Source organism: Eulemur rufifrons, chromosome 16 (assembly GCF_041146395.1).
Source record: "Eulemur rufifrons isolate Redbay chromosome 16, OSU_ERuf_1, whole genome shotgun sequence".
NCBI lineage: Eukaryota > Metazoa > Chordata > Mammalia > Primates > Lemuridae > Eulemur > Eulemur rufifrons.
Window position 1 is genome coordinate 78,596,321 of NC_090998.1, and position 24,076 is coordinate 78,620,396.

At 36.7% G+C, this 24,076-nt stretch overlaps 1 protein-coding gene across 7 annotated transcripts in view; it reads left to right on the forward strand.

Moving 5' to 3' along the window:
- MYBPC1 (myosin binding protein C1) overlaps positions 1-24,076 on the forward strand; it is a 79,791-nt gene that overhangs the window by 35,043 nt on the left and 20,672 nt on the right. For 4 of the 7 annotated variants that reach the window (XM_069491567.1, XM_069491566.1, XM_069491568.1 and 1 more), the window contains 13 exons: positions 194-250; positions 5,659-5,825; positions 7,586-7,718; positions 9,399-9,523; positions 10,441-10,546; positions 11,545-11,711; positions 13,841-14,003; positions 14,935-15,041; positions 15,365-15,498; positions 20,413-20,572; positions 21,642-21,746; positions 22,357-22,545; positions 23,460-23,594. In XM_069491567.1, the coding sequence (XP_069347668.1) occupies positions 194-250; positions 5,659-5,825; positions 7,586-7,718; positions 9,399-9,523; positions 10,441-10,546; positions 11,545-11,711; positions 13,841-14,003; positions 14,935-15,041; positions 15,365-15,498; positions 20,413-20,572; positions 21,642-21,746; positions 22,357-22,545; positions 23,460-23,594 (1,748 nt within the window). The remainder of the gene's footprint in view (positions 1-193; positions 251-5,658; positions 5,826-7,585; positions 7,719-9,398; positions 9,524-10,440; positions 10,547-11,544; positions 11,712-13,840; positions 14,004-14,934; positions 15,042-15,364; positions 15,499-20,412; positions 20,573-21,641; positions 21,747-22,356; positions 22,546-23,459; positions 23,595-24,076) is intronic. The other 3 variants (XM_069491570.1, XM_069491572.1, XM_069491569.1) reach the window with 1 other exon arrangement.

Below are 24,076 nucleotides of genomic sequence, written 5' to 3' on the forward strand. Positions count from 1 at the left end.
ATGTTTACTTTTCCACAAGTACATACTCCAAAAACTTAAAATGTCACTTGTGTGAAAAGAAATAGTTTGTGTTGATTTAGTCCCGGTGTGCTGGTACAAAATTGCATATACGTTATATGTAGAGTGTCTGGGGGAAGCTGTTGGGTATGTCTTGGCATTAAACGCAGATTTGCTTTTCTTTTGTTAATGACAGTGGAGAAGGTCAAGAGGATGCAGGGGAACTTGACTTTAGTGGTCTCCTGAAACGTAGGTGAGAACCGAGCGATGGACTGAGGCACTGTGGCCTGGAAATCTTTTAGACGCCCACTCAGAGAAGTCAAGTTTAAAGTGGATGCTTTTCAAAGAATTTTTCATTTCTTATAATGTGTTTTGCTTATGGAATATAACAGAATCAACTAAAAACGAGAAACTGCATACTAATCTGTCAGTGACTTTAGCTGATGCTTTTAAACTTTCTTTTTAAATGTTTCATGACCCTTCACATATTTTCTTAGTTGGGGATGGGGAGATTTGAAAACTGAGACATAAAACTTAAATACCAAGAAACTTCTAAGACAGTACACATGATTCCTTCTCATGATTAAATAAATAAAGTCTCCATTCTCCTGCCTTATTTGCTATTTGACAAAAAAATCAATTTCACAATTTTGGTAGAAGTCTGCAGATACATATATATATATGTTTTTAAGAGGCAGACCTACTTTAATATACTATTTATGATTTACTGTATTTCTTCAAGTCTAAGACACCATTGATTTTAAGATACACCAGTATTTTATAAAACACTAAGCAATGGAAAAACCATTTATGTAAAACTGTTAAGTGGTTTATGATACACTATTGATTACAAGATGCACTCTTATTTCAGAGATGTTTAAAATGCCCCCAAAATGTGCATTTTAGAAGTGATAAAATAGGAATAAATGTTTAGTATTATCACTCATTCACACTCCCTTGACATTGTTCTCTCTTGCAATAAAATGTATAAAATTTCATAATGGATATTTAGCACATAATAATTTTATAGGATTTCTGTCCACATATATGCATGTTATATAATCATATAATATTTTATATATAAAATTATACATATCTGGATATTTACTGTAGTGCAGAAGCAACAAAAATGATTTTTGCTGGGATTGTGTTTTATCTAGCAAATTTGTGAATAAAGAGTAAAATTACAATTCTAAATTAGCAGGATATAATATCAGTTTATATTTAGCTTTTCAGATTTTTAAATTTCTTTTAGTGCTTCCTATGGTTATTAAAGGAACTGAAGTACAAATATGCTTCACGACAAGTTATAAGTACAATAAACTAGGCTTGTGTATATTCTCAGTTTAGTTGGATGGCTTATTCAAGCCCCTGTGAATAAAAAATTCAGCCCAGCCCTCAACATTTAGGTTGGGAACAGAAATATTAACAGGTGTGATTTATTAATTACTGATGGATATTAGTCACTCAATAGACTGTGGCAATATCAAATACATCTTTCTTCCTTTGGATACTTCAAATAATCTTTAGTCTCAACAATATTAATTCCCCAAATGCATTCAAAGCAATAGTATATGAAGTGCCCTTAAGTGAGCTTTACTCTTCCTCATTTTACAGGTAAGAAACCAAGGTCCAGAGATGTCAAGGGATTTACCACATGTCACACAGGAGTTAGAGGCAGGGCAGAGACTCAAATACAAGTTTCCTTTTTCTGAATCAGCTCATTTCCTGCAACAAATACCAGCCTGAATCTGACTTTGACATCTGAATTTGTGTTTATAACACAAATTGACATTTTAGGAAGACAAGAGGGCTTTTTATTCTCCCTGCAATTATTTACTCAACTAGGAAAATACCAAATGCTTTCTTTGTGCAAAATGTAATGCTAGGTGATATGAGGAAAAGAAATTCAGTGTCTGGCACATAGAAAGGGATGAATGGATATTTGTGGGAGGGAAAAGGGAATGGGAAACACATGGATTTGAGTCTCAACTCTACCATTTACTAATATGTGACTTTGGTCAAAATACATGACCCCTCTGGGACTTGGTTTCCACATCTGTAAATGTGAAGAATAAAAATTACTTACTAGACTTATTGTGAGAATTAAAAAGTGTAAAAGGCCTGGCTCACAGTGGCTGGTGTATAACTATTCCACTAAGGAAAGGAGACATTTTTCCCTCAGAGCTTATGTTCATAAAGAGACAAAATACGCATGCACAATCAATAAAAATGTGATACAGTAGGTTAAGTACTACACTCCGATTAAAAAGGAAAAAGAAAGAAAAAAGAACAGACTGGTTCTACCAATAGTTCTACAATAAAAGAAATCTAATATATGATCAAAAGAAAAAATCATTTAAAAAATGGGCAGCCACTATGTCTCCAGTTCTCACTTTCTTTATATCCCCCCTAATTATGATTTTGATTCAGAATTAGATTAATGTTATGACTATGTTCATTTGTACTAATCCACTAGTATAACTTTAAAAATCATTGTGTTTTCCTACTAACTTGTGAATTGCATGAGTTTTTATTATGGTAATGACACACAGTTACCATTTCTGCTCCTCTGAGAGTGCGTGGCAATCCCTATCAGAGTAAATATCATTATGACCAACATCTCTGTACAACAAAAGATCTCCCTGCCCTGAACAAAGCCAGCTGATGTCAAATAGACATTAGCTAAATCAGAGTAAATCTTATGGGCAGCATCCTGTTACGGGATTTGACCTGTATAAATACTTGAAAGTTTTATTCCACATAAAATTTCTATAACTGCTATATTCACTAGGACCATCAAGTTATAGAAATTTTGATGTAGATGAAAGTACTGTGGACATTATACAGGTCTATTCCCCCGGCTTGGAAAAGAATCAGAGATGCCTTTAGAAATTTGGGTTTTTCTCCTCACTGTAACTTAACTGTGCAGACAGGGTTATGTGCGGCCACCATGGTAAGTAAAGCTATGTTCCAGGTGATTTAAAGAAATGATACAGGTGAGAGCCTGACCTCACATTCCAGTACAAGATAAATGCTTCTTTTGGCAATTTGGGATATAATTAAGTGATGGAGAGAAAAGGAAGGACTAGGCAAGAGGTCATTGGTGTTCTTCTATGAAATTTTATAAGATAGGAATGTGGTAGAGTACAATATAACCTGGTGTTTTAATGAAAAAATAGTGAGGATGATCAGTTTTATGGATCTACCAAGAAAACTGGCTCAAGAAATCACACCAAAAATGATGATCTTTATTACTGGTTTCCTCCATATAAATATTCACCTCCATAGATCTAAGTATGACTCGGTGTTGACTTGTGCCTCTTGTTAGCTACTTTAATTATATGTAGCTTGATAGCTTTAAATCATTCCACCAATCTCAGGAGGATACTTGAAATGTGTATATCTATAATTCTTCGTGGTTAAAATACAAATTTAACATAATCAAGTATGGCATAATTTCCAGTTTGGGGACTATATTTAAGCTGGAATATAACAAAAATAGAGCATTAATAAGTAGATTGAGAAAACACTCCACAGAGAATATATACATATGTATATACATATTCATCTTAACTGTACTTCTCTTAGATTTACTACTAAAATATTCAAAGAATGCATTGGAAGCATAGACTGTTTTCAGGCAGATTTGGTGGCTGTAGCAAATTATTACCAATACTCCAATTTTAGGACAAATTTCTTAAATTTTTCAACTTCCCCATGTTAAAAAGGGTATAGTTATCATTTCAGCAAGGTGAAGATAATACTTGTGTCTTGAATTTTTAGAGGCACAGTTTCCTAATGGTGTTGTCCAGTCCTTCCCATCAGGAATACTGGTGAACCAATGACCTCTCACTTCCTTCTCTCTTCCAGGTTTGCTTCAGTGTCCCCCTATCCCATTGGGCAAAAAGATCTACATGACAATGTAAAATGGAAATTAGACATTTAGAAGTCACCCTCATCTAATGCCACCCTAAACTCTATGTTAATATTTATATTCTCCTCCCCTCCACATGTACTTTACCCATGGTTACAACCCAGTATTTCCCTCTCAAAGTATATATGGATGTAAAGAAGCAACTCTGAAACAGGCGTCATTCATGTGACAATGCAAACATATGTAACCCATCATTCCCTAATATGATAGCATGAATCCATCTTCACATTGATGTATAAGATATATTGACCAGTTTTTCAGGAAATCATATCCAAAACAGCATTACTCACAATAAGTAGTCACTGTAGCATTTCTAAATTAACCTGATCAAAATAGTAAAAAAAAAAAAAAAAAAAAAAAATCTTAAAATCAGGACTATTTAGCCAGCGAAGTAAATCAATTCATTCAGACTAAGCCTCTTTTCCTAAAGAGTATTTATTCCTGGTTTCATTTTGTGGTTTTAAAACAAGAGAAGACAAGCGTACTTTAAATGTCATATTTTTTTAGTTATACACGTTCTCTATATATTCTATACATTCCTTGGTCAATGATCAAAATTTGGGGTCATAATTTTGATAATTACCCTAAGAAGTTACTTTCCCCTTGTTTATGGAATCCTAAACCACTTGCTTTACAGTTTAACATTCATGGGTTGTTTTTCATTTCTTTGAGACAGGGTGTCACTATGTCACAGTGGCCTCATCCTAGCTCACTGTAACCTCCAGCTCCTGGGCTCAAGTGAACCTCCTGCCTCAGCCTCCCCCATAGCCAGGACTACAGGCACACGTCAGTCACTAGCCGTCACACCTGGCTAAGTTTTCTATTTTTTGCAGAGACAGGGTGTTGCTTTTGCCCAGGCTGGTCTGAAACTCCTGAGCTCAAGTGACCTACCTCGACCTCTCAGAGTGATAGGATTGCAGGTGTGAGCCACCCGCACCCGACCAACATTTATGTTTTATAATTCACACCCAACTTGCTTCCAGAAAACATTCAAGACTACTTTAAGATGAAATATGAGAGAATCCCCTTTTTACCCTGCCAATTTAGAAAGAAAAATTTATTTTAAAAAGCTTCGATATCCACAAAAAGCATATGAAAAACAAACAAAAAACCTTCATGGCAGTTTCAAATGTTTTTTGTATTTAAAATACTGCAGAAATGGTTAATGCACATATTTACTAATATGGTAGGAAAACTGCTATTTGCAAAATCGAGACGTTTGAAATAAATATATTTGTACAGTCTCCATATTTAGCTGGGGTATGTACATTAATGAAGGTAGAAAGAGATCATTTTTCTTTCATAAGCCAATATTTAAATCTTTTAGTTCTTAATCCACTTTCAAAATGAATTCAGTATCCATATCCTAGATGAAAACCATTCTTAAGTGTCTCAAAATCCCATCTTGTAATTAGACTTTAAAGTTGAAAATAAGTAAAAATATTTTCAGTACATTTCCTGATATCCTTTGCCCTCCCTAAAATTGCAATTTTAACTAGGAATATGAAACTGTTACTCTAAGTGCACATAGTTGATCTTTACTATCTGGAAGTTTCTCTAAGACTTTAAGCAAGGCAAGTAGACTCAGTTCTGGACTTTTAAGTACTCCGACTTGAAACAGAGCTTTTCACCCTGAAATGAAAAATCAGAATCATACCCTGACCATCTTTGTCTTTAAAGGGCCAGTACAGCCACTAAACTAGGCAATGGTTCTCTCCGCTTAGGGAAGTGAAGCAGCAGGAGGAAGAACCCGAGATAGACGTGTGGGAGCTGCTGAAGAATGCCAACCCCAGCGAGTACGAGAAGATCGCCTTCCAGTACGGCATCACCGACTTGCGTGGCATGCTCAAGCGGCTCAAGCGCATGCGCAGAGTGGAGAAGAAGAGCGCAGGTGAGAGCCCCCGTGGGGAGTCAAAGGGCGGGGGCGTGGCAGCGGGGGCGTGTCCTGTGCGCTGAAAAGCCTTGACCGTGAACCCCATTCCTTGCTCCTTCCGTCTCCCACCGGGTTTGGGGTAGGGCTGGATGGGAGTGCAGGGCTTGTGCACCTCTTGTTTACCTTTGGCTTCAGGTGTGGTAGTTCACTGCCCTGCACATCGCTGGCTATGCGGGTAGCGGACAGCTTCTGAAGGTTTAAGGTAGCAGATCTCCCTCGCTCTCAAATTCTTGATTTTTACTTAGGTAGAGTACATTCTCCGTCTCTGTCATACTCTTCCACCCATTTGATGGGGCGTAGGGAGTTCACTTCCTAACGCCCAGTACGGTTATCAAACTGTTTTGTACAACAGCTGTGCTGCTCCCTGGAGATCTGAAGTGGATCCAGTTTATTGTAGTTTTAAATTTCTTTTTAAAAGTGGAGAGAAAAAAGAGAAAGAAATACATTTTTAATTGATCATTAACTCCTCAAAGTTTCCTGTGCTGGGTCATTGTCAGTTATCGGTTTATGACACATGGGGGTAATATATCTATCCTCTTATTGTTTTCTTAATGTTCAAATAGAATTTAAAGACTCTCACAACCTCTTTTAAAAATATGCCCTTTATTTCTAAACTCCCCTGTCAATTGATTGAGAAATGGCCTCAGAGAAAGACAGAAGGGTTTTGTTGTTTTGTTTACATAACTCAGCCATTTCCATTATCCCAGAACTCCTGAAGTTGTATTTCAGGAGGTATCCGGAACTGTCTGGTAACAAACATGGGAATGCCAGGTGCCAGCTGACATCTCTTTTCCCCAGGCCGGCCTTTCTTATTCTTATCACTTAGTTCTGAATTCATGTTCTAAGGTATGTGATAGATAACTTTTTTTTTTAAGTTAGTTCTTATTTTATCTTGTTAAAATATAGAAAATGAGCTTGTTTAAGCAACAGTATAATCAGGTTGGGATGATGGAAATACAAGCATGACAACATTTCACAAGTATTTCACACTTACGTGTATTTTCCAAACTGTCTAAATGGGAATTATTATCTTTAAAATCAGAAAAAAATATTGAATGAAAAAAAGAAGTTAACTACCTCTGTTTAGGACCTTTCAATGACAATTTATATTTTTTTAAATTACTGTGTTTTATGTTATTTAAAATGTTTGGAAATCCTGAGTTCCTAACCATATATGCAAGAGGTGTTCTAAAAACGCCACATTTGGGCAAGTTTCCACAGTACAGAAACTTTGATAAGTCTACTATTTCAATTATTCAAAGGCATTTAATTTGATCTTATGAATCTACTAAACTTATCTTATAAATTCTATGATTTAAAAAAACAGTGACATAGAAGTACAGAAATAATATCAATGATCCCCATAGTAATCATGGTAGGAGAATAAACTTGTTCTTAAAGTTCAGTTTAATTTGGACATTTTATATTTGTACATTCCCTGAGGAATCAGGTCATTTTTAAAGTTTCTTCAATTATTCTTTTCTTATGTTTATTACAAAAACATTTCAATTTTTAAATTTTTCTTTCAATTTTAAAACTATTTTATTGTATATAAATTAACACAGAATTCTAAATAAAAAGGATAATTTGGAAGGTTTTTCTTCTCTGGGAGTCATATTTTCATTTGTTTTTAGGTTCTCATACATTTATTGACTATTTTAAAATCATAGTGTATGTATGCACATATTAACGTATTTTTGCTTCTTTTATTCTACCAGCTTTTGCAAAAATTCTTGATCCTGCATATCAGGTTGATAAAGGAGGCAGAGTAAGGTTCGTTGTGGAACTGGCAGATCCAAAGCTGGAGGTGAAATGGTATAAAAATGGGCAAGAAATTCGACCCAGTACAAAGTAAGTGGGCTTTGCAAATAATCAGTAATAACTATATGGTAAATAAATCAAACAGTAGTTTGACTTAATTATCTGAAAATAAGAGGACTTTTTAGTTAAGTCTTTATAATACAAAATCATATGGAGGGAGAGTAAAAATTTAAATCACTTTTTATGTATTTTGGAATCATTAAAATTATAGTGCTATGTAAACTAAACCTTATTTTTTATTTATATACAAACTATTTCAAGTGATTCCCAGTTATGGTTTTGTGTAGCTACAGGTTATATGTAATTATTTCAGAGCTTTGCTAAACTTCTCCTAATTTTTTAAAATAAAATTTTAAAATAATTCGAAATACATATTTGATATGGCAACTGGGAATCACACTTTATACTTAGATGACTTTTGTTTTCCCAAAATAGCATCTATATTCAATAATGGTTGAATACCTTCTACATTCAATTCAGGTACCGTTTTGAGCACTTACGCATAATATTGCATCTGAATAGAACTATTTAATTTTGAGATCTGATGAAATACAGATCTAAGCCTATGTTTTATTATATCTTGGCCCTCTCCCAAATAAAGGAGACAGGCTAAAGACAGACTAATCCCTGATGTCTGATCGTATCTCTAGTCTATTATGAAACTACTTTACAGAGATCCTCCTCAGCCTGAGAGATTTTCAACTCCAATATATTTTTTTTAAGTTAACAGGAGCCACGTGAACATTTATAAAAGACTTTAATCCTGAAAAGCCATCACTTCTGGAGTACAATTAGGTGGTTTCCAATTTCTTAATGTGGTCATGCCAAAAGAGTGACTTTAGGATGATGTTTATACCTGTTATAAAAACTCCTTGAAGATGGCCTGAATTTACCAAAAGCATAATTTTAATTGGTTATCTTTACTTAGAAAATGTTGTTTAATATTTTTGTCCTTGAAGTCTTCAATTTGAAAATTCTCAAACCAGATTTTTTTTCTAGTCTATTATAATCCCCTAGTGTGTTCCTCAATAATCTAGGTCACCGATAATGAAATTTCATGATCTCGGCTTCTAGTTTTCTATTTGCAAATATTCGATTCTTTCTTAGTAGATGTGACTGTGATATGACGCCAGTTTTTAAGCTTATTTAAGAAAACATCACATTCTATAGAATTAGTACATATATTAGTGATTGAGGTCATATCATTTCTTAAATTATATAATCATTTATTCACCCCCAAAAATCTACTGTATCACTGGGCTAGGCAATGAATGAAATACATGTCAATGAATAAGATCAAGTCTCAGCTCATCTATAAAGTGCGTGAATTGGTTGTTTAAAGAATGTACAGAGTTAAAAATCTCTCTGACATCCTCAGCCGACTCTATTTTTCAACAGTGGGTTAAAAAGTTTAAACAATAAGTATGTGAGTACTGATTTATATTTGAAAAAAAAAACCTTATATAAAAGAAAATTATAGCAGAAATTAAATATTTTTATGTATAAATATGCCTATGAACTATGTATTATAAAGATTAAAATTGGTTATTGTTTGATATTAAACTATGTAAGATATGCTACCTAAATGGCAGATCAAAATTATGTCCTTGACTTTTAAACATTACCAAATTATAAGCTAAATTTGCTGGCAGTAAAGAAAAGAATAAAATCAAGTTCACAGACTGTTTATCTTCCTCCTATTTAAAACAGATATATTTTTGAACACAAAGGTTGTGAAAGAATCATGTTTATCAATAACTGTGCGCTGACAGATGATTCGGAGTATTACGTGACAGCTGGAGATGAGAAATGTTCCACTGAGCTCTTTGTCAGAGGTAAAATGAAGTCCCTTACTGCAGTCACCAGGAGCCCTCGGCTCCTTCTCCCAGGGGTAATGATCACAATGAAAGTACCGAGGTGAGCTCTTCAGCTCTAGAGCAGAGGTAATAGTACCTCCAGCAATGGTCTGGCTTGGGTGTTAGGTGGGCTCAGCGTTGAGGGTCCTCTATACTGGCAGGTATCATGTGTCCTGTCCGGTTTTCAGGTTTGTTGAAGACTAGAAAAGCCAAGGGGAGAAAAAACTGCTGAATTAAAAGGTTTCATGGTTTTGACTCAAGCCAAGTACTATTCTGCAAAATACTTACTCTAGTTATAGCTTCTAAACCCAACAGACTTCACCGGATGATACTCGTTTCGCTCACTCACTGATCACAAATAGATTTCCGTTGAAACTAGCTTCATTAGTAAGTGGTTGGCACCAAGCACATTAAAGACCATCATTTTACTAAGACATTGTGAAGAGAGCTGGAGGCTGTGAATGAAGCCACATCTCACTTATTTTCTTTATGAGAAATCTGAACTCTGAAATCTCTATCATCCATCTAGAACCATAATTAAAGAATTTGAGTGTTATACATTCTCCCTCATCAGAAATGTCTACCACCTGGCATCTTATTTACTAAAAGAAAGATATCTGATACATATTTTGTCTACTCTCCAGAACAGTAATTTATATGATTTGGGGAGTTCTGAGAAAATTGGGAGAATTTACCCAGGGTTGTCAGCTATTTACTTTGCCAAGAACAGACATTAAAAAAAAAAAAACAAAAAAAAAAACTCACCTACTGTCTACTATCTTATGAACCATAGATGATACTTTCTTAATGTTGGTTTTTCATCTGTGAACAAATCAGGGCTCATGGGGTAGGCTTTGGATATTTAATGACTCTTATTTCTTCTTTTTTCATATTAGAGCCTCCAATTATGGTGACCAAACAACTGGAAGATACAAATGCTTACTGTGGGGAGAGAGTGGAATTAGAATGTGAGGTGTCTGAAGATGATGCCAATGTAAAATGGTAAATAGCCTTCCTGAGGTCTGTTCATTTTTTAGTAGACAAAAAAATGTACCTTTACAGTTGATAGAACAGGAAATACAAATGACTTTTAAACATATGAAAAGAATCTCAGCCTCATTTGTGTTAGTAGAGGTGATAACAAAAAGTATACTAAGATACTGGGTGTTTTCCACTTATGACACTAAAAAAAGAGATCCAGAAATCCATGTGGGTAAGCATGTCGGGCAGTAGGCACTTACTGATAAACCGATGACTCAGGTCGCCCCCCCCCCCACCATCTGCTTGCCTCCAGTGCCTCTAGCAGCCTTCTTCTCATTATGCCATACTGGCAACTTAGATGGAAAAACATAGTTATATATTTTTAATTTAATCCCTAGTGACTTTGTTGTTACATTATCTCAGAAAAAATATTTTAGATTAAGAATCACCAATTGCTTTTAAAAATAAAAGCTTTTTTTTTTTTTTGGTCAAGTGGGTAGTGTTTTCTCAGGTTTCTTGTGAGTAACCTCAAAATTAAAACTAGAAGACTTAAAATCTTAAAATGAATTGTTATGTTGAAAAGTATAGTAAATTGCATAGCAGGATTTGTAGCAGGATTACAAATTATATCTACTATAGGTACAGAGTAGATTGTTCATTCTAATCCACAACGATAGTTATCTTTAAAATGCATTAAATGGGACTATTCTCACTAGTGCGCTTCGAGAGCCCAAATGTGGGTAGTAGCCACTCTTAGGAGCTGCATCTGACTGGTTTTGAGTAGGAAGTGGATCATGTTCTTTTAACATAATTTCATAGACAATACTTGTTACGTTATGAATCTATTGATAGATAGATTGATTGACTCATACATTCTTTAATTCAACACAGAGTTCTTTTGTATCTGGTATCTTCCAGAAACTCCGCAGAACACTGCAATATAGTGATAAACAAGACCAACAATGTCTTTTTCCTGAAAGATGTTTCATAAAACTTTTTTGTAATTCATTTTCACTCAGGTTTAAGAATGGTGAAGAGATCATCCCTGGTCCAAAATCAAGATACCGAATTAAACGTGAGGGCAAAAAACACATTTTGATCATAGAAGGAGCAACAAAAGCTGACACCGCAGAATATTCAGTGATGACAACAGGAGGACAGTCTTCTGCTAAGCTTAGTGTTGGCTGTAAGTTAAGACTTCTTCAGACGTCTTCTGAGTTGGCTTCCTAATGAGGTTGTGTTTGTGAATCCAGTTTTAGGAAAATTTCTACTTTTGTGGTAGTTTTAAGTACATAAAATAGATTTCTTTCTAGCTGAATGTCTGTGTCAGATCAGCCTGAGTCTCTGAGAAAGGAATCAACTACTCTGTTTAATAGTAGAGCGTCCATACTGGGGAGAAAGTATAAACATCACCCGCTAGAAAAATTACCCAAACGGTTATAATCCCAAAACCATATAAATAGGTGGTAAATACTTAGGTAATGATATCAAATTCTGATAGTATTTGCTATCTATTCACTAAAGAAACATCCAATAATCTGCAATTACATTTGGTGTAAAGAAGAAGTTATTCAAACCAAAGGGGTTCAACTGAGAAGATTGTTTAAGAGCTAATTTGTTAATAGGCTTCCAAGGCATCAGAGAATCAATGTACTTCCCCAAATGCCCTCAAGTAGTAGCCAGTTATCAATAGCAGAATTTCTCCCAGTTGGCTATGAAAATTAAAATAGCAAATATCTCAGGATGATTGGCAATACAAACAGCAGAAATCTTGCTTCTATCTTTCTTAGTCCGGTTGCTGTTGGTATAATATAATCATTGCATTATTCAGAAGCAGTCTCAGTGCACTCCTTATGTTACAACTGTGGCCATTTTAGTTTAACATCAGAAAGTTTTTCAACCAAAGGCAAATCCTTATCTGATATTTGTACTCATTGAAGGCAATTACAGTCAGTTCTGCTATAATGCCACATATGCCTTTCTAAAAATTACTATGTTATGCAAAGTTTTGCAATTAAAACCCATGGTTTATAGAGGAAATGGGATCATTGGCACAACACTCAAGAACTTTGTCAGCGACACATTAAAAAAGTAAGATAAGAACCTAATAAAGGCTGGGCATGGTGGCTCACGCCTGTAATCCTAGCACTCTGGGAGGCCGAGGCAGGTGGATCGCTCGAGGTCAGGAGTTCGAGACCAGCCTGAGCAAGAGCGAGACCCCATCTCTACTAAAAATAGAAAGAAATTATCTGGCCAACTAAAAATATATAGAAGAAATTAGCTGGGCATGGTGGCACATGCCTGTAGTCCCAGCTACTCGGGAGGCTGAGGCAGTAGGATCACTTAAGCCCAGTAGTTTGAGGTTGCTGTGAGCTAGGCTGATGCCACGGCACTCACTCTAGCCCAGACAACAAAGCGAGACTCTGTCTCAAAAAAAAAAAAAAAAGAACCTAATAAAAAACAATAGCACAGTTAATGGTTAATAATACTACTATCAATATGGCACTTACCTTCAAAAAGACCTGAAATTTGCTTGTGGAAGTGGTGCTTCTGGAAGTGTTGTAGCTTGTGAGCTACTGTGAAATAGTAGAAGGATTATTTGAAATCAGACGGGTAATTGTAACCGCAGATGTGAATGGGTGTGGCTTACATCCCACGAGTGAACTGAGGTAGCTGATGGATGTTCAAGGGATGCTTCTGTGCATTTTGTGTGTTCCTAGCTGGCTCAGTTCCATGGGTTGCAGTTTTCTGCATTCACCTAGTTTTTCTAAGGAATCAAATCATGCATAATCAAATGTGAAATTGTCCTCTAATAAATCAATTGCATTGGTACAAATTCTTATTTTCAAAACAAGCATTATATCGGCCGGGCGCGGTGGCTCACGCCTGTAATCCTAGCACTCTGGGAGGCCGAGGCGGGTGGATTGCTCGAGGTCAGGAGTTCGAGACCAGCCTGAGCAAGAGTGAGACCCCGTCTCTACTAAAAATAGAAAGAAATTATATGGACAACTAAAATATATATATATACAAAAAATTAGCCGGGCATGGTGGCGCATGCCTGTAGTCCCAGCTACTCGGGAGGCTGAGGCAGTAGGATCGCTTAAGTCCAGGAGTTTGAGGTTGCTGTGAGCTAGGCTGACGCCATGGCACTCACTCTAGCCCGGGCAACAAAGCGAGACTCTGTCTCAAAAAAAAAAAAAAAACAAAAACAAAACAAGCATTATAGTAGAACCAAGTGTACCATTGTGAAATGCCGCCATGTTGGCCAGTCTAGAGTTTGGGTTTGGCACTTGTGACGGTCTATCATTTTCATAGTGAAACCTCTGAAGATTTTGACCCCTCTGACTGATCAGACTGTAAATATTGGAAAAGAAATCTGCTTGAAGTGTGAAATCTCTGAACATATACCAGGAAAATGGACTAAAAATGGTTTGCCTGTTCAGGAGAGTGACCGTCTAAAGATTGTTCACAAGGGAAGGTAAGCAAGCCCTGTGACTCACAAGTGAGGGTTGGTCTCCCTCTCCACTTTCTCCACTGTCTTAATTATATATTTGGTGAGGATATTTGGAGAGTAGCCATAGGGAGATGATCTATTTTTGGGTCTTTGTTTCTAACCAGCAAGAATGTAGGATTTCTGTTGTCCAGCATGTCCTACTCGAGATCCTGTATCTGCACATCACACCATGGTGCTCTGTCTACTCAAAACCCATTGACTGTTTTTTTCCTCCTAAACATGAAATTAGAGGGATGATACTGAATTCTAGTTGAGGACCTCGTCAAATGGATTAATTGTCTCTAACCAAGGAGTGTCACATGACGAATCTTTTTTTGGGTAGGGGGCGTAATACCCTAGACAAAGATCTAAGGCAAGGGTTTATCCATGGATCTGAGGACTCTTAGGATATCAGGAATGGACTTCAGGGAGCCCCATAAATCCTCTGAAATTGTGAGAAAATTCCATGTGTATATACTTTCTACAAAGAGAGGATCCATAGTGTCTACCAGAGATTCGCTGGTTCATAACCCCAATAAAGTTAAGGACTGTTGCTCTTACAGTTTGGCATATAAAGCCAAAATCAAGATTATTCTTGGTAATCTCTTGAATCTTAAAGTATAGTATTATTGATATATGCTATTTTAGCCTTTTTAAAGTTATAACATAAAAAAAGGAATAATAGACTCTTGCATACATAATAAGCAGATTATATTTGTAGAAATAATTTCATATAGTCCAAAATTGAGATTTAATTTGGATCAATAAATAAGATAATTAAGGCTTCATATCTTTCCTTTCCCTGTCCCTCCTGCACTACACAAGATAGTCAGATAAAATCCAGGTGTCTCTTCAGTTTGGGTCATATGTAATCTAAATCTTTGCAGAGTCTTAGAGATATATTTTGTTTCTTTAGAATCCACAAGTTAGTGATAGCCAATGCTCTCATTGAAGATGAAGGTGATTATGTATTTGCACCAGATGCCTACTCTATTACTTTGCCTGCCAAAGTTCATGTTGTTGGTGAGTAGATGAAATAAGTCATTGCATAGTTGTATTCTTATTTGTTTTTGCTTACCATGGAATTATAATGTATTCAACACTATGATATTTAAAGGAAAAATACCTCAGTTGGTATTAATTTCTAATTATAAATAGTTTACTCTTAAGTCTTACAATGAAATGGTTTTTGTAAGGTGCCACACACCAACTGCCTCAACCCCTTTTCTATTCTTTTGACCAGATAAAATATTGGTTACTACCAATATACTAGCTAAGCACTAGCCCCAGTATTCACATAGAAATGACTGTCTAATAAATAACTAAGGCCATGCTTAATATTCCAGATCCTCCTAAGATCATCCTGGATGGTCTTGATGCTGACAATACAGTGACAGTGATTGCAGGAAACAAGCTTCGGCTTGAGATCCCCATCTCTGGAGAACCACCTCCTAAAGCCATTTGGAGCCGAGCAGATAAGGTTTGTTCTACACACACACACACACACACACACACACACAGACACTGCCCTCCCTATTCAGATGAAGGCAGAAGGCAAATAAATATACAGGAGTGCAGCACAAATGTAATTCCTTTCAGAAAGAAAAGATAACTGATTTTCAGGCAAATCTGATAATCATTTGTTTACTTTTTATATTAATATTTCTGACTACTAGCTATGTGGCCAAGCATATTTTTATGTACAGTGAACAAGGTCTCATCTTTTATTCTAATGGGTGTCGGGGTGGGATGGAAGAGAAGTAGACAATGGATTATTAAATAAATAAATGAACGGAATCGCTGTGGATTGTAAGAAGTACTATGAAGATCATAAAAGAGAATGATATGATAGCAAGTGGCTGCACTGTCCATGGCAGCCTCTGTGAGGGACAACAAGGAACCCATTACGTGAAGATCAAAAAGAAGAGATTTCCAGGTGGAGGCAATACAAGTGCAAAGGCCAAGGGGAGAGAATGAGCCTGGCCTGTTGGAGGAACAGAAGGAAAGCCAGTGTGGCTGGGGCTGAGTGAGTAAGGAGGAAAAAAATAAATTAAGAGTAGTGCCAGCTCAAGAGCGACCCTGTGGCTTCATATGAAAAAAGTTTTACATTTAAAAATCAGGTGTGAGACTCTTCCTTTCGACCAGAATTGAGTAAAAGGAATCAGATTTGTGGCTCACGCCTGTAATCCTAGCACTCTGGGAGGCCGAGGTGGGTGGATCGTTTGAGCTCAGGAGTTCGAGACCAGCCTTAGCAAGAGTGAGACCCCGTCTCTGTTAAAGAAAATAGAAAGAAACTATCTGGACAACTAAAAATATATATAGAAAAAATTAGCCGGGCGTGGTGGCACATGCCTGTAGTTCCAGCTACTCAGGAGGCTGAGGCAGGAAGATCGCTTGAGTCCAGGAGTTTGAGGTTGCTGTGAGTTAGGCTGATGCCATGGCACTCTAGCCCAGGCAACAGAGCAAGACTGTCTCAAAAAAAAAAAAAAAGGCCGGGCGCGGTGGCTCACGCCTGTAATCCTAGCACTCTGGGAGGCCGAGGTGGGCGGATCGTTTGAGCTCAGGAGTTCAAGACCAGCCTGAGCAAGAGCGAGACCCCACCTCTACTAAAAATAGAAAGAAATTATATGGACAGCTAAAAATATATATAGAAAAAATTAGCCGGGCATGGTGGTGCATGCCTGTAGTCCCAGCTACTCGGGAGGCTGAGACAGGAGGATCGCTTGAGCTCAGGAGTTTGAGGTTGCTGTGAGCTAGGCTGATGCCACGGCACTCACTCTAGCCTGGGCAACAGAGTGAGACTCTGTCTCAAAAAAAAAAAAAAAAAAAATTCCCAAGTATTTGGAACCTAAATAACATATTTCTAAGTAACTCATGGATCAAAGAAAACATCATAAGGTAAATTAGAAAATATTTATGAACACATGGCATATCAGATGCATGGAATGCTGCTAAATCAGTACTGAATTGCCCTGTATCTATTAAAGAAATGGAATTTGTAGTTAAAAATCTTGCACAAAGAAAACTCCAGGTCTAGAAGGCTTTACTAGAGAGGTCTAACAAACACTTAAGAAGAAATAATACCAATTCTTCATAAACTCTTCTAGAAAATTGAAAAAGAGGGAATAAGGAATATTTCCCAACTCATTCTTTAAAGTCAGTATTACCCTTATAGTAAAACCAGAGAAAGACATTACATGAAGAGAAAACTATAAACCAATATCACTCATGAACATAGATGAAAAAATCTAAACAAAATTTAGCAAATCAAATCCAACAATGTATAAAAAGAATAATATATTGTGACAAAGTAGGGTTTATCCCAGGAACTGAAAAGTTACTTCAAAATTTAAAAGTCAATTAATATAACTCATGATATTAACAAGTAGAAAAATACAGCCCTCTCAATAGACACAGCAAAAACTTTGATGAAATCCAGCTTCCATTCCTAATGCAGATCTCTTAGCAAACTAGAAAGTAAAAGGAACCTCCTCAACATGATAAAAGACATCCATGAAAATCTTACTGCTATCATCATACTTAATAGTGAAAGACTAAATGCTTTGCCCCTAAGATCAGGAAGAAGAGAAAGAAGATGTCCACTCTCACCATTTGTATTCAACATTGTACTTGATCTTCTAGCCAGGGCAGCCTGGGAAGAAAAAGAATAAAATACATCCATCTTAGAAAGGAAGAAGTAAAACTGTCTTTATTTGCAGATGACATGATTATTAACACAGAAAATCCAGTGCAATCGACAAAGGAAAAATCTACTAGAACAAATGTTCATAGTGGCTTTATTATAATATCCAAAAGCTGAAAATAACCCAAATGTTCATCAATAGGTGAATGAATAACAAATTGGAGTGTATTCATACAATGGATGACTACTCAGCAATAAAAAGAAATGAATTACTGATATATGCAAGAACATGGGTGAAGCTCAAAATAATTATGCTAAGTGAAAGAATGTAGACTAAAAAAGTTGTGGGTGTTTTTTTTTTTTTTTTTGGAGACAGGGTCTCACTCTGGTCACCCAGGCTGGAGTGCAGTGGCCCAATCATAGCTCACTGTAACCTCGAGCTCCTGAGCTCAGGCAACCCTCCTGCCCCAGCCTCCCAAGGAAGTGGGACTACAGATGTGTGCAACCATGCCTGGCTAATTTTTTATTTTATTTTATTTTTTTAGAAATGGGGTCTCACTATGTTGCCCAGGCTAGTCTCAAACTCCTGACCTCAAGTGATCCTCCAGCCTCGGCCTCCCCAAGTGCTGGGATTATAGGTGTGAGCCACCACACATAGCCTAAAAAAGTATTTTTTAAAAATCGTTTTTTAAAAAACACTGTAAAAATTGACAAAACCAAATTCTGACAAGGATGGAACAGCTAAGCTCTTGTATAACACTTGTGGGAATGTAAAATGGTACAACCACTTTGGAAAATAGTTTGGTAGTTTTTTATAATGTTAAACATGCTCTTCCTATACAACTCTATGATGCCATTTCTAGTTATCCACCCAAGAGAAATGAAGACATATGTCTACACAAAAGCCTGTACATGAACATTTATGGATGTTCTGTTCATAATTGTCAAAACCTGGAAACAACCCAAAAGTCCAATTGTGCAAACATACAGTTGATACATACATGAACCAACTGCACATGAAATATACAATGGAATACTACTCAGCAATAAAAAAGAATGTACTAGTAATACATACAGCAACATGGATGAATCCAAAAAACATCATGCTAAGTAAAAAATGCCAGATTCAAAAGACTACATACTGTTTGATTCCAGTTATATGGCATTTTCATAAAAAGGAAAACTAGGGATGAATATTAGACCAATGGTTGCCAGGGACCAGGATGTGGGGTGTGGGTTAATTGCCAAAGAGCTTGGGGACACTGTTGAAGGTGATAGAAATGGTCTACATCTTGATTGTGGTGGTAATTACACAATTGAATAAATTTGTCAAAATTCATAGAACTATATAGCTAAAATGTGTACATTTTACTCCATGTAAATTATAGCACAACAAGCAAACCAACAAAAAATACAAGAAACTGAAGTGCATAGTATAACACCACCCTAAACAAGTATTTTTCTTTTCACATTAAAAACAAAGCAGAACATCTTTTATAATCTTACGTCAGAATTTGGCTAATATGAAGAAATTTTGTTCTATTATAAAGTAGAAGAATTAAGAAAATTATTTCAGGTATTCTTACTGTTGTCACAATCTTACGTTATTGAAGACTTTTTTTTTTTTTTTTTTTTTTTTGAGACAGAGTCTCACTTTGTTGCCCAGGCTAGAGTGAGTGCCGTGGCGTCAGCCTAGCTCACAGCAACCTCAAACTCCTGGGCTCAAGGGATCCTCCTGTCTCAGCCTCCCGAGTAGTTGGGATTACAGGCATGCACCACCATGCCCGGCTAATTTTTTCTATATATGTTTTTAGCTGTCCATATAATTTCTTTCTATTTTTTAGTAGATATGGGGTCTCGCTCTCGCTCAGGCTGGTCTCGAACTCCTGAGCTCAAACGATCCGCCCACCTCGGCCTCCCAGAGTGCTAGGATTACAGGCGTGAGCCACCGCGCCCGGCCTATTGAAGACTTATGAGTCCTAATACAGACACAAAAGAGTACAGTTGACTTAGTAGCTAGTGGCAAATAACCTAGTTTCTAAATTACCTTGACCTTCTCTGTTTTTCTTCTTTCTATATTGGCTACTCATTGTCTTATAGAAGATATGAACTGGGAATCAGAAAAATGTAATACTGCTTTAAATTTCAGGTTTAAGAAAGAAGTAAAAAATAGAAGAAGAAGAAAGTAAAATAAAGAAAATACAATAGGGGGCTCAACCTCACTCTGTCTTTACTTTGAGGATTAGATGTTTATTCTTCCATGTTTTTGCTGGAAGGGAAAAATCAATATTCAATAACTTGAGTGGAAGATTAGTCTTGCAGCCTTTTCAACCCTTTTCAGTATTTTCAAATTTTCAAGACATCTAAGGAAATGGACAAATCACTGTTTAGTTACTGATGAATTTGAGCGTTTCTAATTTCATATACAAGGAGACTCCTCTCCTAGAATGACGCTTCTGCACTTGTATTTTTAGTCCTACAGCTTTCTCTTGAGAGAGTTGGTGGTTAGGGCTTTGGGGTCAAATCCTAGTTTTGCTTCTTCTTAGCTGTATGGCCTTGAACAAGTTAAGTCTCAGTTTCCTCATGTGCAAAATGGTGTGATAAGACCTTTGTCATTAGAGATGGGGGAGGATTAAACTGAGACAATGTGTATGAGGCATTAACACCACGTCTATCTCAAGTTACAAGGCACTCTAAAGAAGCCCTTGTTGTTGTGTAGGTCATGCCACATTTTGTTTTTCCCCTTCCTAGGCTATTGCAGAGGGCGGTGGCCGGATAAGGGCAGAATCTTACCCTGATAGCAGCACTCTGGTCATTGACGTAGCTGAAAGAGATGACTCTGGTGTTTACCACATAAATCTGAAAAATGAAGCTGGAGAAGCACATGCAAGCATCAAGATTAAAGTGGTGGGTAAGTCCTCTAGGTAAACACACTTCCGGAATCAAGCCGACATGTCTAGACTCAGAGCAGACTTTGCCAGCTCTTGGTTGTCTCAGCTTCTCTGTGCTACCAACAAAAGAAACACACAGTACAGCTACGTTTTATAAATCACCTTCTCTCTTTTTCTACCTATGCCACTTCTTTTCTTTTCTTTCCTTCTCTTTTTTCCCCTTTCCTTTCCTTCTTTTTCTTTCCTTTTCTTCTTTTTTCCTGTCTAGAGGACTTCTCATTGGAGGAATGAGTAGCTAAGATCAGCCGTTTGGGCTCCAAAGTCATATTCCCTTTTGGTGCCCTGTAAAACATCACTGAAACGCAATTGCTAACTAATTTCCCCTCTCCTTATAGAGGAGTAAGATCTGCCTTGATCCTTAGACAATTTTCTAAGCACATTTTTCCTAAGCCTGAAACCGAATAGAAATGAGTGTATCAGATTATTAGTGTTCCAAGGTCTCATGATCTCCTCTTTTCACTTTAGTTTTCCCTTAAATGACATATTTCAAGTTGACCAAAAACTAAGGTCACTTCATCAGGCATTGAACCATATATTTACAAGACATAGTGACTTGCCATTTCTGAATTGGATTTCTACCAGTCCACATCTTGAATCTTCTAACTGATGTGAAATTTACAATAATTAGTCCTTGATCCAGTTCTGCTAGGAGTTCACTTTGTAGTTAACCACCACCACAACCATATCTGGCATTTAGGCAATAATTTCTTAGTTATCTTATTCCAGGTAAAGAACAAGAGTCTTAGGTTCAATGGAGAGTTTATTCTGTAACGTTGTGACACAAGTTTAAGGGATTTGGAGCTGTCATTATTTTTATTTTTATTGGGCTCACCTTCCCTTATCCCATATTGAGCATGACTTTTTGCCCAAATTAGTTGCTAAGTGCATTCCAGTGAACAGGGAAAAGTACTTAGAAATCACAGTTCCTATGTTGTTTATCACCCAAAACCGTATTTTTATTAACACTTTTCTTTGTACTCACTCTTTCTTGTTTTATTTTATTTCATGCTATTTTTTTGTCTGCTACAGACATCCCAGATCCTCCAGTGGCACCAAAAGTGACAGAGGTAGGAGATGACTGGTGCATCATGAACTGGGAGCCTCCTGTCTACGATGGAGGGTCTCCAATCTTAGGTAACTACATGTTGGTCCGCCTGTGTACCTGCCAGTCTTTACGCATATTAGTACAGAGTACACTTAAAAATACCGCATTTAGGAGAAAACCTATACTGTGACTTTAAATATCCATTCAAACTGAAATATGTATATTTTGGTATGCTCTGTGCTTGAGATATGAATAGCTCTTATGAATATCACCCGATTACCTGTTCTTTCTTTCTGCTTGACATTTACACTCAATATCTAATTTTAAAATACTTATAAGCCTAACTTCCACTGCTCTAGTCAGTGAATGTCTAGTTCCATACGGTTAAGTCTATGAGGAAATTTCTTTTAAAGTTAAACGCTTAGAAGAATTTGCTTCTGTGATAGCACAATTTTAACTTTTTTTTTAGTCCTGTTATTTTGTTTTTGTCTATATTTTATGATGTTAGTGCTTGTATTCCCTTATTCTCTATAATCTTTCTTAAACTGGTGGAATAAGGTGGATTAAAAATACATATGTGTATGACCATTTCACTCAGAGTACTGAAGAAATACCAGGTTTTAAGGATTTCTAATATCTGACAAAGTTTAATTTTGGAGACCAAAGAAAACCCTCAGTTTTTATTTTGTGTACTTGCAGGCTACTTTATTGAAAGGAAAAAGAAACAAAGCTCCAGGTGGATGAGGCTGAATTTTGAACTCTGCAAGGAAACAACTTTTGAGCCCAAGAAGATGATTGAAGGTGTGGCCTACGAGGTCCGCATCTTTGCGGTCAATGCTGTTGGCGTCTCCAAGCCCAGTATGCCCTCCAAGCCTTTTGTTCCTTTGGGTGAGTCAAGAGAGATGTTCTTTGTCATTGCCCCAGATTATGACTGCTTTCCTTCTGACCTCTAACTGGAACAGGCCTGGAGGCTTCTTAGAGCGGTGGATGAGCAGGAGGTTGGAAGTAGTTGGGGCAATTTTCTGTCTAAGAAATTAAAAAGCAACTTCGGTCGAGTTGAATATCTTTAAAATATAGGACCTTGAATTCATTACCAGAATTCCAGTGACAGCTGTGGGTGGCTCCAGTTGCCACTCCCCACTGAAAACATGTAGCTGAGTACATTAACATATGACTGCTCTCAATTTGTCCTTCTCAAGATATAACCCAGCCTCTTGGTGTAAACATTATAACTAAAACAAATTGAGATCAGTTCTTCATTTCTGAAGGGTAGCATTGAAAAGAAAAATTTGAGATCAGTTCAATAAACCACACTTAGAAACCAGTCTCTTTGCTTTATAAGCGCATCTTAAATGTTATGCATTGAACCAAAAAAAGTCAGTTCAGTGAAGGCAAAGAAACAGAAGATGAGATGTCTCCACTATTTTATGGTAGGGAGGTATTTTTTCAATAGAAAGATTTAGTGCAAGAGTTTACACTTGAAAGTTAGAGAGTTATAGGAAATTTACTCTACATCATTAGATTCTGAACTTTGACTTACTTCTTCAACTTTCCTGGGCCTCCCAGCCTCCCACAATAACCTCCTAAATTGGAGGAAATGCCTGGTAGCATTTCCAAAATTCTCATGTTTATCAGATCTTTGCCTTGCACACAACTGTGCTCATGAGTCTCAATTGCATTATATTAAGATGTAGGGCTTCTGTGTCTATTTTTATTTGTATCCTAGTTCATTTTGTCATAGTTCCTATGCCATAACTCTATAGTTAATAGATTCTTCTTTTTCTGTCTTTTTTATCTTTAAGCTGTAACCAGCCCTCCTACTCTTCTGACTGTTGACTCTGTCACTGACACAACTGTCACCATGAAGTGGCGGCCCCCAGACCAGATTGGTGCAGCAGGTTTAGATGGCTATGTGCTAGAGTATTGCTTTGAAGGAAGTAAGTACAACCAGTAGATAAAATGAATACTGTCGTCAATAGGTGAGATAGGCCCCCCTTTCTTTTGTCTCTCTTTCTTGGGAACTCATCTCCTTCCTACTGAAAACAAGATCAAGCCAAATATCATCCTTCTGACATGTGTAAAAATGTAGCCCTGCTTTAGTACTTGATGCTAATAAATTGACATCTCAAAAATATGCTGGCTATGCTGCCAGATTGTGCAACACGATTGAACTAATACATAGGAAGAAGGGTCTCTGAAAAACTTCAGAGACTACCACTTCTTGAACTGGTGCAATTGAATTGTACCGCTGCAAAATAAAAGTCTAGACAGGATGAAGCCAATTGGAAATTCTAAAACCTATACTGAGCAGGACTTAGCTATCAAAAGAACTGCCTGTTATGGGTATAATGAGAGACTACATATTTGGCTATCTGGTGATCATCTCCTGCCTTCTTAAAGGAAAAAGAAATGAAGAAGA